Source organism: Lutjanus erythropterus, chromosome 16 (genome assembly GCF_056507025.1).
Source record: "Lutjanus erythropterus isolate fLutEry1 chromosome 16, fLutEry1.hap2, whole genome shotgun sequence".
Taxonomy (NCBI): domain Eukaryota; kingdom Metazoa; phylum Chordata; class Actinopteri; order Lutjaniformes; family Lutjanidae; genus Lutjanus; species Lutjanus erythropterus.
Window position 1 is genome coordinate 32716816 of NC_139332.1, and position 16529 is coordinate 32733344.

Below are 16529 nucleotides of genomic sequence, written 5' to 3' on the forward strand. Positions count from 1 at the left end.
ATATTATTTTACGGTTATTGAAATGTATAGGCCTATACTGTGTGTAGAGTATTTAATGTTATCCCACCACAAGTAATGCGCACTTGAAGCTAATGAACTGCGGTGAAATGTGCGCACACTGCAGTGAGGCACAACTGTAAGACGCGTTCACGGCTCAGAGGAGGGACAATTTAACTTTCAATTTCGATTTAATACAGAAAAAACATGGAGTCCGTCTGATACACGTATGATTGTAGAATTGATTTGGTGAGCCAAACGCGTCGAGAACTTTAAAAATTCATAGCTGAAAAGAAAGTTTCAGGCAAGAAAGCAAAGACAAAACCAGGACTGAACGTCCAGGTTTGCGTCTGGTGTCGCCTTCACTTCCCGAGCACACAGATACTGTCGTTGTTGTCGTTACCGGAGTCTCATCAGCATGTTGGAAGAAACTGGGCCACAGTGGTTGTCTGAGGAGGTGAAAACCGGAGTAAGTATGAGATTATTATGTCTTTGAGACACTTTTAATTGACTGATGATGTCCGCAGCGCTGCAAACCTGTAATGAAGGACGTCTGAGCCTCATGCGGCCATATTTTATTTCCTTTACTTCTGTTTACAGACAACCATCATTGCCATCGAGTTTAACGGAGGGGTCGTGCTGGGGTCTGATTCCCGAGTGTCTGCAGGGTAAGTTAGTGTGTGTGTGTGTGTGTGTGTGTGTGTTAACATGCAGTGTGTGTTCAGTTCTACATACAGCATAACAGCATAATAGGGGAGACTTGGGACGGTTGCAACACTCTTTGCACTTCTCTCGGTTTATCAGAGAGTGTGTGGACTAGACACACCAAAACTTTATATGATAAGCTTACATCAGTCTGCTAATTGCTCATAGCATTTAAATATGATTACATGTGACATGTAGTTCTCAATATTCATTTGAATGAAAGAAGTTGGACACTGCAACTGATCCCAACCCTGGGGACAGTTGCAAAATAATCAAGAGGTGGTTGCAACATGTTAAAGCTGCTATCCTGCTTCATTACGTCACTGTAAAGCTGACTGGGAAACCAGTAAAAACAGGCTTGTTTCATCTCAACTGTTTTATAACCAGTTAAAAGCTCCTTGTAGTAGCTTTAAAAATCATTAAATTTCACTAATTAACTTTAGCTTTGTGTCTCACTAAGCATAGTGATGTGAAAACATTCATGTTATTTTAATGATATTGTAGTATTATTAATTTATTTAGAATATTTAAGCTACTGTGTTTTGTTTTTGTTTATGTGTAGAATATAGGCCTGCCTTGACTCAGTGTGCAGACTTTAAAGATGCTATTTAATCTCTGTATATTTTAGTGTGAGACAAGAATGGAGCGATTTTCAATGCAACAAACTTATATTTAACATGTATCTATTGTGCAAAACTGCAACAAAGACAGGTTTATATTGAAAAAGACTAAGAGACTGTTGTGTGTTGCAACTTGTCTCCACCTTATCAGCCATGACAAATCAACATGTGTTAGCTAGACACTCTGACCCTGACAGATGCTAACCATGTCACTTAGAAGTCAACAAAGCAAGGATTCAAACAAAGTTAGTTTTGATTTGCAGTCATCGCTTGTTGCAACCATCCCTACACTATCCTACTATTTTATTAAGGCACCATGATTCTTACACTTCTAACTTCTAACTAACTCTTTGTCTTTCCTTCTCCACTCACCTCTTCACACACACACACACACACACACACACACACACACACACACACACACACACACACACACACACTCACTCCATCCAGGGCGTCAGTGGTGAACAGGGTGATGAACAAGCTGTCCCCCCTCCATGACAAGATCTACTGCGCTCTGTCAGGCTCTGCAGCAGACGCTCAGACCATCGCTGAGATTGTCAACTACCAGCTAGATGTTCACAGGTAAATAGACCGAAAAATTTAGACCAACACACTTTTATTAAATACCATATGGCAACATGTGGTTTAGTCCAACTCTGATCGGTGGTGCCATCTTGACTCCAACTACGTAAAACATCTGATAAAATGAGCAATGCCAGGACTTATATTTTTCTAAATGTATTCATATAATTGGCCAGATAAAGGCTGCTCCCAAAGCTTTCTCATCCTGCCAGAAATTGTCTGAGACATTTTGAGCACAATTCAGAAAATCCCACTGAAATACAAACACTTAGGGTAATATGACATGAAAAAGTTTCAAGATATTTAACACTCACTGCCAAGTTTAAACTACTGGCAGCTTAAATCTAAAGTTATCACACCACCACAATGCACACAACTTTTGTCACTCTCTCTTTTTTGTGAGACTCTGCAAACATGTCTTTTATAGTATATTTATTTTGTTAATTTTGAATAAAGACATTTACAACAACTCCATCGCATCCAGGATGACACAACATTTTCTGTAAAAAAGAGAAACTTAATATGCATAATATTAAATATAAATAAGTAAGTAAATATACATGGGAAAACCCAACAAATGTAATATATACATTGTGTATGTGTGACACAAATCATAAGCGACCTTGTCTGCTCACAGGCATCAACAAAGTTGTTCATAAAGTGTAAGTCACATTTTCTTATGCCAGACTGCAGACTGCATCTCCTCAGTTCACTGACTAGAATCAGCTGTTTGAACATCCTTCCTTTTTTAAAGCAGTTGCATGTTTGGTTTGCAACAGACAGAAATGAATTCATTTAGTTTCTTTTAATTTACTGGAAATTCTCAGGGAATATATGCAATAATCACATTTTATCTTCTTTTATGTGTTCTTATGTCAGTATTGAGATAGGTGAGGACCCCCAGGTTCGCTCAGCCGCCACTCTGGTGAGGAACATCTCGTACAAGTATAAGGAGGAGCTGTCAGCACATCTCATCGTGGCCGGCTGGGACAGAAGAGATGGAGGACAGGTCAGTGAGTACATGTAGTTGGCTGCAGTCTGGAGGGAAGAGAAGGGAATCTTTAAATAGGAAAGATTTAATGTTAATAATGTCAGAATGAATGTTTTTGCAACTTCTGAGTTGATTGTGAGGTTGCTATAGAAAGTTGTTGTCCTATTGTTGCTGGATGCTTTATATAAAGGATCTTATGGAGCCAACACACTTGATGTTATAGGTGTACATACAGAATGACTTTATGATCTGTCTTGTTCCTCTCTGTTTCCATGCCCTTTGACCTCTGCCAGGTGTTTGCAACCCTGAATGGTCTCCTGACACGACAGCCTTTTGCAGTTGGCGGCTCTGGCAGCTCGTATGTTTATGGGTTTGTTGATGCCGAGTATCGCAGGGGCATGAGCAAGGAGGAGTGCCAGAAGTTTGTTGTCAACAGTACGTTTATTTTCATTTTGTTATGGTGAAAAGAGAAATTTAAAAGAGACATTTCCTGCTTCTTTCACTGACTGCTGAGAAGTCTATCACCATAATATCTCATACTATATAAAATATTTTGTCCTATAAAAGTTAAATCATTTAGTTGAGTCTCTTCATCTGTCTCACCCCTTCTTCACTGTCTTCCTCTCTCTTGTAGCGCTCTCTTTGGCGATGAACCGTGATGGCTCCAGCGGAGGCGTGGCCTATATTGTCACCATTGATGAAAACAGCACAGAGGAGAAAGTCGTTCTAGGAAATGACTTACCCACCTTCTTTGATCAGTGATCAATATATAGTTTATCGTCTCTAGTCTACCAAGACACTGTGGTGCAGGATGCAATTAGGTATTTGTTTTGCTCACAATTGCCAGCAGTTTTTTGCTCAGCGGTCAACTAACTCAACTTTTAAACTGAAAAATATTGGATAAGAATACTTTAACTAATGATTTTAATAAAAAGAAAAAAATGCATTGCTGTATAATTCTTAGAGCTATTTCATGTGTGATGTCACGTAGCTTTTGTGTTTGTATAAGATAAGAGTTGCTAGCATCCTCAGTTTAACAGGTGATCAAGTTTGTGGCTCAGCATTAAGGACTACAAAATATAAACAAGAAAAAGCATACCAACTTTACTGATTTATCCTCTGAGGAAAAACTACTGAAAATATGTTTAATCATTTCAATCCCTGTCTGTAATTCTAATAAGATTATCTCACCAGAGGGATGATGGTCATACAGGCCACATCTCTTAAACTTAGACTCAAAGTCAAAGCAGCTGCTGCATGATGAAAGTACTACCAGTTTATGTTTTAATGGGCCTGAATCATAAATAAAAGTAAATGTACCTACTTATGACAAGAACTGAACCCCTGACATTCCTTTAGTCTCTCTATGAATAGTCTGACTGAAACACTACACTTTGTGTAACAGCAGCAGCCGTCTGACAAACAGATCACCAAAAAGTGAAAGTCAGATTCGTTGCACCACCACAGGATTATGTCACCATTTTTTATCTAAGTGTAAAGACTAGATTAAAATACTTAACTGATGGCTGGTGTTTTGCCTGCATGATTTGGACCGAACAATTAAAAGCCTGCTAAAATGTACATGAATTTTGAATATAACCTCAACACATGTCAGTATGTGAAGTCTAAATCCAAATAAAAGAAATGTGTTGAAATCTTTTTGATGTCTCCTCTTTACCGTGAACCATCTCTTTAAAATCTGTTTTATGGTCTAAGTGAGGATGATGATGTCTCAGGTGGTTAGTTAGGATGATGATGATGATAATGATGGTGATGATGATGATGATATAAGTAATTCACGTGTATATTATATCACTTTAAGAATCCTGCAATGTCCTACTTCCAACTTTGGTTTTGCTCAGGGCAGTTCACAGACTTCAGGGAAACCCCTGGTCGTGCCAGAAAACGAAACTGAAAGTAAATGAAAACCTAAAACACTGGTGCCGCGGGAGAGCAGGTCATACGAGGACGACCGTCGTTTGAAAATGGAAGGCAACACAGCAACAGTAACGCGCAAAGTCGTTACTTTGATTTTTGCAGTTTGCGTCGACCTTTCCTTGTTTTACGCATCGGAATTTGAAGTGAGTCGCAGCGTCTTTGGGCATCTTGCGCGTCTCTGGGTCTTTGCGGCTCTCCGGGGTTTGACACTAACTGCTGTAACCGTGTTCAGCCTTGGGGACCTCAAACCACTACTGATTCGGTTTATAACGGCGCACAGCCTGCTGCCCGCGGTGTTTGAGACCGGGACCAAAGTGCTGTATCATGAGGAGACCCAGTGTGGCTTATTGGCGGATACGTGCTGCTGGTTGATGTGCGCCGGAGCGGCGCTGGCTGCTGCTCTGTTTTGGGAAATCACCATCCCGGACACCGACGATGCGGCCGCCGGTGAAGAGAATAAGCAGAAAGCCAGAGAGCTTTTTCTGAGGGTCCTGCTCATGTACAAACCCTACTATCAGCTGCTGCTGGGAGGGCTCGTGTTCCTGTCGCTGGCTGTTATCTGTAAGTGTAACAGATGATGATGTCAGTGATGATGATGATGATGATGATGATGATGATGATGACTTAAACTTAATTTTTCAACTTTATTTGTCCCCGAGGGATAAGTAGTTTTGCAGCAGAATACACAAAAAAAAACACGCAAAGTCTACAACCAACCAGCACGGGCTGGGAACATCTCAAGGAGGGAGGGGGGAGGTCATGATGACGATGATGATGATGATGATGATGATGATGATGATGATGATGATGATAGGTCCAGGGAGTCCTGTGAAGCCAGCAGCACATGCAGTTTCACCTAAAAGACTATTTCACATGTTAGAATGCATAAAATATGTTAACAAAGCATCACAACTTAAATGAAAAAAAGAAAATAAGCATACAGACCAGACCAGCAACATCCATATAACGTTCTACCTCAAGTCACTGATTATGTTAAACAGCAACATATTTCCTTCAGGGATCATAGTGAAGATGATGACGATGATGATGATTAGAGCTGCAACGATTAGTCGATTAATCGATCAAACTTTATTGAGCAGCTGGTGTTAAATTTAACCCTGATTTTGTCTGAGGCCCTTCAATTTCACTTCCTTACTTTTTATTACAAGTTCATCATTTTTCAGTCACAAGTGCTTTCGCTCCATCTACAAAATTAATTGATTACTGAGTAAACTGAATATCTTTGGGTTCTGGACAAAAAAAAATAAAAAATACATGTGGCGTCACCTTGACCTTTGGGAAACGATGATCCAAAATATTTCATAATTTTCTAACATTTTATGGACCAAACAGCTGATTGATTAATCAAGAAAATGATTGACAGATTGATGGATAATGAAAATGATCATTAGTTGCAGCCTTAATGATGATGATGATCTAATTTTGATTTGACCGGCTGATATATTATTTTCATCTCTTGGTATCTTCTGTATACCCATGCATGTGTGTGTGTGTGTCTTTCTCAGGTGAGATGTTCATCCCGTTCTACACTGGGAAAGTCATCGACATCGTTGGCAGCCATTACCAGCCGAATGAATTCATATCTGCACTCCTCTTTATGGGCCTGTTCTCTCTGGGAAGGTGTGTTGTTGAGGTTTCCCCTCAACATTTGTCCATCAGCATGTTTTTGTTTGTTTTTTTTGCGCAGATAATATGTCACTGACTTTGTCTGTTTTTTATTTATTAATCAGCTCTGTGAGTGCAGGCTGCAGAGGAGGCCTCTTACTTTGTGCCATCAGTGCCTTCACATGCAGAGTGAAGGTCATGCTGTTTGGGGCTTTGACCAAACAGGAAATTGGATTCTTTGAGACCACAAAGACGGGTAAGCTTCTTATAATATAACTATCAGTTACGTAGTATGAATAATTTCTCAGTGAATATAAAGGAGAGAACAAGTCAAGTTAAGACTGAACAAAGACAGGACATTTCAGGACAGGATAGGAGAGGTGAGACATGACATATTGGACAAAACAGATCAGTCAGACATATCAACACAGGACAAGAGAAGATAAAAGAACAGAACAGAACTGAAGATCATTTATAAATATTTTCTGTGCAGGTGAAATCACATCCCGGTTGTCTAGAGACACCAACTTGATGGGAAGAACAGTGTGTCTGAATGTCAATGTGCTGCTGAGGACATTCATCAAGACAATGGGAATGATCTTCCTGATGATGAATCTGTCATGGAAGCTCACATTCCTCGTACTGATGGAGACGCCCATCACTGGCCTCATTCAGAACATCTACGACACACACTACCAGGTAAAAACAGCTTAATATGATGTTAAATTAAAATTGAGATCCACACAGTTCATATGATATCCATTACCAAGAAACTGTTTAGTCATTTTAACTGATAAAGTAATGCATTTAGAATAATTTAACATATCTGTCATCATGTCTTTTAAAAGACAACTGATAATTGGAAAGAGAAAACTATTTGTTGTGCAGATACAACCTGTATTGCTACCAGGTGTTACCATGCAGTTAGAAATTAAATGTTATGTGTCTCTAATACTAATAATTTTTAGACGTTTAATCTGAGGATCAAAGATCTTAAACAATGTTTTTTCCTTCATCAGCGTACAAGGCTCTCCTTTGCCTTGATTTGACTCATCATTTTGTCAGTACAGAGATAAAAATAAAATAAAAAATAATTGTTTTTTTAATTTTTTTTCAATTCCTTCCTCAGAGGCTGTCCCTCGCAGTGCAGGACTCAATGGCTCTGGCAAATAAGGCTGCGAACGAAGCAGTGTCCAGTATTCGTGTGGTACGGAGCTTTAATGCAGAAAAGCATGAGCTCCATCGCTATGACGACCGCTTGATGGATACACACAGACTCAAGACCCAGCGGGACACTATCAGGGCTGTTTACCTGCTCGCACGGAGGGTGAGAAGTTTGTAATTCTTTTTGTAAAACGTTTTGGTAATCAGATCAGTGTTGAGCCTATCATTGCATATTACAGTGTATAATTTTGTTTCTGTGTGTGTGTGTGTGTGTGTGTGTGTGTGTGTGTGTGTGTGTGTGTGTGTGTCTATAGTTGACAGGGTTGGGCATGCAGGTGGTCATGTTGTACTACGGCAGGCGGTTCATCCAGAATGGGCAGATGACGACTGGCAACCTGGTTTCCTTCATCCTCTACCAGTCAAACCTTGGAGACAACATCCGGGTATCCCATAATGCACTGTGAATTGTTGTTAGTCAGGGCTGATTGCAAGCTCCTGAAAGTAGTAACTTTTAATTTATTTAACAAATAGTGCAGCTGTTAGTCAAGGCAAACTACATTTCATACACAAGGGATAAGTCAATGTCCTAAACATTCTCCTACACAAAACTAAACATGATTGCTTGCAAAAATATTAACATTCAACAAAATACAAACTGCTCTGACTGAATGAAAATGTGCTATGAAGTGATCAAATTTTGACTGCCATCTTCCAGACACTCGCCTACATCTTCGGCGACATGCTGAACTCGGTGGGGGCTGCTGGGAAAGTGTTTGAGTACCTGGACCGAAAACCTCAGGTCAGCACGGAGGGCAAACTCAAACCCGATCAGGTGACAGGAAACGTCACCTTCCGCCGTGTCAACTTTGCCTACCCCTCATGCCTCGACAAAACAGTGCTGCAGGTGAGGTCTGTGTAGACAAGACGGGCATCGGTTGCAATTTGGTCAATTCATAAAGAAAATATTGAAATAAATAGTAGGAAAAAACAAGACAAATATAGAAACATACATTGCAGAGACAGAAAAAATTCTGCCTCATAAATTAAGATTTTACAGATGTAGTTTTTCTATCAACACTGACTGTATGTTTGTCAGATGGATAAATGTCAAATATTGCAGTTTGTGTTATTACAGCCACCCTTATCTTCTTGCTTCAGGACTTTTCTTTGGAGCTGAAGTCAGGTCAGATGACGGCCCTGGTGGGTCCATCTGGACAAGGAAAAAGCACCTGTGTGAGTCTGCTGGAGCGATTCTACGATCCGCAGGATGGAGAAATCCTGTTGGACAATAAACCACTGGAATCCTATGACCACCGTTTCCTCCACAAGAAGGTAATTTTTACATTACTGCTTTTACTGATGATGCACACAATTCTTTGGCATGATCATAGAGAATTTCTCTTTTATCTATGATCAGATTCTTACAAGAAGAAAAATATTGGATGAAGATAAGATTCATCCACAAATATCAATATTTCCTTCCAATTAAGTGCTAATTGTTTGGACCATCAAGAGTCAACTAACAGGAAATTTTCCGATTTGGCAGGACGAAATTAAATAAAAATAATATCTGAGAGGATTTTACTGTATTTTCTTTTATTTTATATGTATTATATGAGTTATTCACTCAGTCAAACTGACAAGAGTGTGTTTAACAGATTGCCGTGGTGAACCAGGAGCCTGTGCTCTTCTCTGGCTCCATCAGAGACAACATCGCCTACGGGCTTGCTGACTGCTCACTGGATGCGATACAGGAAGCAGCACGCAAAGCCAACTGCCATGACTTCATCACGCAGTTGGAGAAAGGTTATGATACAGGTAAACTCTTTTAACCACCCCTCATGCTGTTTTCACATGACTGGATGCCTGCATGTACACAGAAACCGACTTTGGAAGTTAGATGAAAATTTGGTGAATGAGGGAAGACAATGCTATTTGCAGAGCAAGATTGATTATCGAAAAATAATGTAGTTTTTATTAATTTATCTTAACCGTTACGTAGATTCAATTTGTGTATAATAATTATACACATACACATGCAGTATTTATAGTATATACTCTAGTGTTTTGAGTTTTCAGATACTTTATATCTTTCTGCATCTGATTGGTTTGAAATTTTACATCTTGGACTTCAATCTGTTCTGATTTTATAATGTTGTCCATTTCTCAGAGGTGGGTGAGGGCGGCGGCCAGTTGTCCAAGAGTGAGAGGCAGCGGATCGCCATAGCTCGAGCTCTGGTCAGACGGCCACAGGTCCTCATTCTGGACGAAATAACCAGCTCTCTGGACACTGAGAGTGAAAATAAGGTATGTCGCAACTTTTAACACAGTGGTGTCCAATCCTTCCAGCGCCAGAAACAGCTATATTTGTTATGTTCTGCTACCCTCAGTTAGAAAACTGAAAAGTGAAAACTCTTTATCACTACAGTACAGATCTGTGATTGTTTTCACGCAAGTCTTCACCTTCGATCCTAAGATTTCTGTGCAGTACTTCTGTTAAATGTGTGGCAAATTTGGCCAGTCAGTCATACAAGCCAAATGTCTTCCAGTGCCTAATAGAAAAGGAAAGCTTAGTCATAACAAATGGCATTTTTCTCTGACATATCTTGAAGAAAGGTGATGTAATCCATTTGATAAATAACATAATTTAGCCTGTTTTTAAAGACTCATGGTCAGTGTTTTTTCATGCATGCTCTGTGTGCTCACTGACATCCAATCATATTCATTCTCAATAAATGTCTGCCACTAAAGTGCAAATCTGCATATATCTGATGAAATTATCTAACCTCTTGTTTTATTTTTTATTCTTTTATATACCACAGTACAGAGTAAATAATAAGATATATCTAAATGCTTTTTTCTGTCATCCTTTAGCTGTTCCACTGAAAAACAGCGATAGTTAGTAAATGCCAGATAATAAAACAATAAATATTCTTGTCATTGACTCTTCACAGGTTCAGCAGGCTGTAGCTAGTTGCCCCAACCAGACCCTGCTGGTGATCGCTCACAGGCTGAAGACCATTGAGAGGGCGGATCAGATCGTTGTGATTGGTGACGGCAGAGTTGAGGAGCGAGGGACTCACCAGCAACTGATGGACAATAAGGGGACCTACTACAAACTGAGAGAGAAGCTCTTCACTGAGGGAGACCAACAAGAGTGACAAACTGATGCTGTAGCCTGATGCATAATGTGAAAGAATTGCTTTATACGATTGTGCTGCACAGGGGCGTTTCTTGAAGAGGCGTGGGCAAAGCCTTGAAATCTGGTTGGCCACCCTAAGTGCTACCCCATTATCCTCAAGTAGGATTAGTTATATGACCAACAAGAGGCAGAACCTTAGTTTGAACCAATTTCGTATGCAGCCTACTTTTATTTATTATTTTTTTACATGATGGAGTGTGAGCGATGAATCGAGGATTCTCACAGTCTGAGGAAAGACTTACAATGGGGGCACAATTTCTTTTAGAGGACTTTTAGGACTTAAAGAATAAAGTATGGAAGCATTCTGTTATATATGTATGGTGCCACTCTATTGTGTTAAGATTGGTAGGGCTATTAACCTGTTATTTTTTTAAACAGGAAATGTTAGAAATTATAAGATATCGTGATGTTAGTAATTAAAATAGATACGAGAAATGGTACATTAACGTGTGCATGTGTGTGTACGACTGCTTATATTCGTGTGTGTGCGAATACACAAGGCTGTTTCATGACACTTTGTACCAAGTCAGTGTCTCACATGGGTCACCCCAGTCAAAAAAAAGTCTGGAAACGTCCCTGGTGCTGCATGTGTTAGACAGCAGAACCATCAGCAGCTTGTCTGATAAAATGTAAGAGGACCAGCTGGAGTTTATGTACATATTTTTTATAGAGAGTGAAAATGAAAGAATAAGGACCAATATGTTTTTCAGATGTGTCTGTATTTTAAAACATATGACCTTAAAAGCATCTGTACAGCATCTTAACTGTTTCGTTTTATTTATTTTGCAGAGTTGAAATTATATCTGGTTTTGTAAATGAATCAAATTAAATGCATGAGTGAGCTTTTTCTGATTTCTTATATTTTTTTCATTTAATTTCCTGATATAAAGTTTGATATGGCAGCTCACAGTTAACACCATAAACCATCATTTATGATGAGAGAGGCCAAAGGTTGTTTATGGTTATATCCCAAATAAAACATTGATCAACAGCATTAAACATTTTGGATTACAGTCAAAATCTGACAGTAAGTCAGTCAAACCTCATCTGAATGATGGATTGTATTTTTTATGCTTTGTTTCATATATGTATAAAGTCCTTTCACACAAAAAAACAGTCACAGGGCATTCAAATGACATAAATTAAAAAACTAACAAACATGGAGAATGTGATCAGATGTATTCTACACACAGTAAAGTAAATTAGATGGTCTGGAAAGTGTTGTCTGCGTGTCGCTATAAGGATGTGATCATAAACAAACAGGATTGAGTTTAGTTTAGGTTTTATCTTTATCCTACAGTGAAAATTCAGAGTTTATAGGTTTTATATAAGCCCAGTTGGCCTGATTCATACTGTAGCCTGCTGTAGTATGAAAGGAGGACAGGGAACACTTAAAAATTACTAAAAAGTAAATAATTCAAGTTTTATTCAGCATGGTGATTGTTTGAATTTGTTTTATTTATTAGACGTCTGAGGCCTTTGAGTTTTTTTTAATCACATATCAGTCGATTGCGTCTGTTGTATTTCTGGTTTTAAGCCACTTGACTGTGCAGTATGGTGGAGGTTGGGTTTTATTGTGGCGTGGAAAGTCCCTGGCTGACTACCGACATGTTTTCTTTCAGGCAGTGAAGAATTTTGGACAGTTGCCTGGTGACTTATGTCATAAACACCAAAGGTACAGTGAAGCGATACGCAGCGTTATGTCAAAACACCAACCCCCTCTATCGACAAAGATCAGGCTCAGCTCAGGCAACACGTCACCATTTTGTCAAGTCGTCCGTGCATTCACAAAATGGCGGCTGGAATCACGTGTTACAGAAAATGTAGGCTTTTTTTTTTCTCATGGAATTTAATGACTGCAAAGTTTTTTTTAAAATTTCATGTATTCTGAGAAACTTTAATGAACATACATGTTCTGTTTCTGTCGCCTTAAATTCACTTTCCTCTGCTCGATTGTACCAGAGCTGATCTCTGATGTGAACCTCTGAAAGTGTAGAACAAGTGATCTGTGAAAATCAGGGGGTATGATATGTACACCCAAACTGCAGAAGAGAGATGCATAACTAACACAATTTAGAAATATTTGGAACATGTCAAGTTCACAAAGTGTTGTCTACATAACTTGAACTGTTCTCGACACAGAGATGTGAACTCAAGCAGAGGCAGAGCAGAAATCAGCTGTTTAGGTAAGAGTCTAAAACAAAGTTCAGCAACAGGTAATCAGTCAGCAAAGAAAACCTAAGCAGGCAAACCAGGAGCAGACTGTGGTTGTGAAGAGGCAGGAAGGAAACAGGAATGACCACTAGAAAGTTGAGACTGAATAATGCATTAGATTGCATCTTATCTGGTATGAAAGATGATAAAGACTTAAAAAACACACAAAAAACAATAAATGTGCAAAATGTCTAAGTAGAAGTAAACATTGTGACTTTAACATTTGCTGGTATGGCCTACAATATTATTATATTATTATTGATTGTATATATTCCTATCATTATGCAATTGCCCCCTAAATTTAGATTATCTATTTTAACATGCAGAATTACATGTTCCTCTCTGGGTGAGAATTGGTCTTCTGTTTACTGTTGGTCCTTATTAACACAATTTTTAACCTCCTGGATGACATAAAAAAATGTATGTCGGCTTAAAACCTGAGAGTTTGGCGGCACGGTCTGTCAGGCAGTGACTCATCAGTAAACTTGGCTGCTTCCCATCAGCAATTGTGTGCCGCTTGTGGATTACTGAGGCACACGGGCACAAAGTGAAAAAAGTTGACGCCATCTTAGGGTGAGGCCTTCAAAAGCCTAAACACAAAATGGCCGACAGCGTGTGTCGAAAGTTATAAAATGTGGGGTAATAAGGCAAATGAAAGGTGATATAGTGACCTGGTGGTTATATCTATGATTGTGGTGTCATAGAAAGTAGTCATGTGAATCCTCAAACTTCACTCTTTACCTGTATTATATACTCTATATGCATGTGTTTTGTTTTTTTTTGGATGTGCGTATGAGCCGAGAAGCTTTTGCTTAACCGGTTCTGCGCCATACCACTGCACCACAACACCGAACTGGAAAGTCCCTTCTCTCTTCTTTCACTTTCTTTCTCTGTGTTGTGAGTTTACTGGCTGCCTGACTCAGCCAAGCCCTCGTGACTGAGAGCGTTCTGGTTTAGACACTCCTTTACCGTTTATGTATGCGGCTTGTGTGGATTTTTTTTAGCTGTTGCCACAGTGACGTATTTAATATGATATAATAAATCATAAATGATAAATTTGCCACACAACCTGTTGCAAAAACTGAACTGTTTGCATGCTTCTCTAATGCCTTTAACATGTAGGCATGTGAATAACAATCCCCTAGAGAGCACCAATTAGTAGATTGGTTTTGGTTTGTTGTGGCTGTTGATGGAGATAAACTCACTTTCCATCCACCAGGTCTCACTGAATATTTCACATCAGATTTTATTAGTACCAAATGGTCTGCTATACAGCAAATATTCTGTGGTTCAGTGACTCAGATCTTTTACTTTAAGATAGAATAAGTCAGATTTGTAAGTTGCTGTTTGTAAAAACACCTGAATGATGGGTGATTCTTGAGTTTCATTCCCAGGGCTTCAAATACCGACCTTTTTGGGCTGGTAAAAGGTCCCGACCACTGCAAAATAATGAGAAAATAGGGAAAATACAAGCAGAGGGCAGAGGGTGAAAGGGGTTATGTTTATGAGGCTATACACTGTTTTTAAAGAAAATGTTGCATGTTATACCTTTAACATGCTCATCCGTGAGACCCATCCTGGGTCGGATTCTCCTTAAAATCAGATGAAATGAGCCTGTGTTTATATTTTCCCAGGTAAGGTTACAGAGTGAGTGACTCCCTAGCCAATTAAAAGGAAGCAGCAATATATTTTTATTTAGATTATTTTATTTTTTACGTTGTATTTTGTGGTTATAATTGTGGAAATACCACTGCTTTTGTCCACAGGGGCCTCTAAAATCAACAAAATATCAAAGCTCCTTGTACTATCTTTGAGTAAAAGTACCAATACAGCAGCTGCATTATAAGTCCTTTATTACGTTTTCAGCAAAATGCAAAAAAAATGCAGTAAAATTGTTAGCATTTCACTTTTGTAACTGATCTAGTTTGATTTTTGTGAATTATTTTATATACCGTAGTTTAATCATGTCTGGGGTTAAGAATGGAAATCACTAAATCATAAACTAAATCATCTCAGGAGGCCCCAACTAGACACCGTTTTATTGTGAAGGGTCACAAGCACAAATATTTAAAACAACTGCTTCAATCTATAACAATATGCTGTATTTTATAGAGGGATGTATATATTTTTGTAAATATATAATATATATTTTTGCAATTGTAAATGTAGTGGAGTTGAAGTAACATTCAACATAGCCTACATAAACCTGTATCTAAGTATAGTATTAGAGTATATGTACTTAGTTACTTTCCATCGTGGTAAATATTTCTCCAGGTCTGCTGTCCTACAACTGCTTCAGTTAAAGAGTCATGCAAACAGTTATCCATGTGCACAACAAGTTTCTCTTCTCCTCTTTAAACCAAAAGCGATAAAGGAACTGATGCAACATAAAACACAACAGAAATGACACCAGTGTTGCTTCCTTTCCACTCCTCATCTCATTTTGTTTGATGGATGTTTGACTAATGTGTTTGCAAACAGTAGGTTGGAATTGAAAAGAAATGACTGGAGTAAAAACTATTACTTGGAAAAAAAAAGTCTGAGAAAAATCAAGTGCAGTTATTGATTTTGGAGAATATCTGTGCAGATATTTCTAACTGACAGGGAGAACTTTTGTGTTGTTTTATAGCCAGGTAAACCCCCAGTTTTTTTTTTGTGAATCCCCTAACTTCCCCAGGGAGTGTGGCAATTGCAAGCAGTTGATGAGTGGTTTCCTCGGTTATTAAAAAAGAAAGAAACGCCCAAGCACAAATCACGTGATCAGTTAAGGGAAGTCCCAGCTTATGGACAAAGGGTAATCGAAAATGCTGATCTGATGTGTGGTTATAACTTTGGGGGGAGGGCAAAGTTGGACATTACAGTGCTGATTTGTGATAAAGCCTTTATGGCAGTGTAACAGCGCCCTGTTGGTTGTGTTTGGCACTTTTACCAATAACCATGTGACTTCTGGGAAGCAGTTGGTTTGTCAGACTAGAAAAAGTAAGGGGATTCACAAAAGGCCCAGCAAACGGTGGAATCATTGTGCTTGACTGCCATCTAGTGAGAGAAATAATTAATTAACAAAAATGGCCCTGACACAAAAACCGCCATGGTTTGGTTTGTGTCTATAGGCTTTGTGTTGTGGAAGTTATTGTGGTGTGTGCAGATCCACAAGAGACCACATGTTGCAGAGAGAGATGAACTCCTTTGGTTAAAGTATCAACACTGTGGTTTATTTTACATTTTATAAGTCACCAGACATACTGTATGAGATCTGTATATTTTATCAGATGCTTTAAAATACAGATTATCTTGTTTGTGGACTCTTCAACAGGGACAGAAAAATTGTAGGGGATTAAAAGCAGTTGAAATTCAGTCACCACCACACCACCGTCCCACAAATAAACAGTTTGAACAATGACTCAGAGGTTTAAGCCGAGAAGAATAGTCAGATTCCCCGGATGTCAGAGGTCTCTGGCGGTGTGGCGGGAGGATGACATAATTTACT

At 38.9% G+C, this 16529-nt stretch overlaps 2 protein-coding genes across 2 annotated transcripts; both read left to right on the top strand.

The window, feature by feature from the left end:
- The first annotated feature begins 109 nt into the window (after positions 1 to 109).
- On the top strand, positions 110 to 4494 carry psmb9a (proteasome 20S subunit beta 9a). Its single transcript, XM_084739259.1, has 6 exons — positions 110 to 466; positions 598 to 665; positions 1776 to 1907; positions 2787 to 2916; positions 3192 to 3333; positions 3533 to 4494. Exons 1-6 carry the CDS (start codon positions 416 to 418, stop codon positions 3658 to 3660), a joined length of 651 nt encoding a protein of 216 aa, XP_084595385.1. The 5' UTR covers positions 110 to 415; the 3' UTR covers positions 3661 to 4494.
- Positions 4495 to 4809: 315 nt separating this feature from the next.
- On the top strand, positions 4810 to 11100 carry tap2a (transporter associated with antigen processing, subunit type a). The gene is made up of 11 exons (XM_084739229.1): positions 4810 to 5397; positions 6363 to 6477; positions 6588 to 6718; positions 6956 to 7161; positions 7592 to 7789; positions 7941 to 8069; positions 8342 to 8530; positions 8785 to 8958; positions 9285 to 9444; positions 9797 to 9933; positions 10581 to 11100. The coding sequence occupies exons 1-11, from the start codon at positions 4884 to 4886 to the stop codon at positions 10785 to 10787; spliced, it is 2160 nt and encodes a 719-aa protein (XP_084595355.1). The 5' UTR covers positions 4810 to 4883; the 3' UTR covers positions 10788 to 11100.
- Positions 11101 to 16529: the final 5429 nt, after the last annotated feature.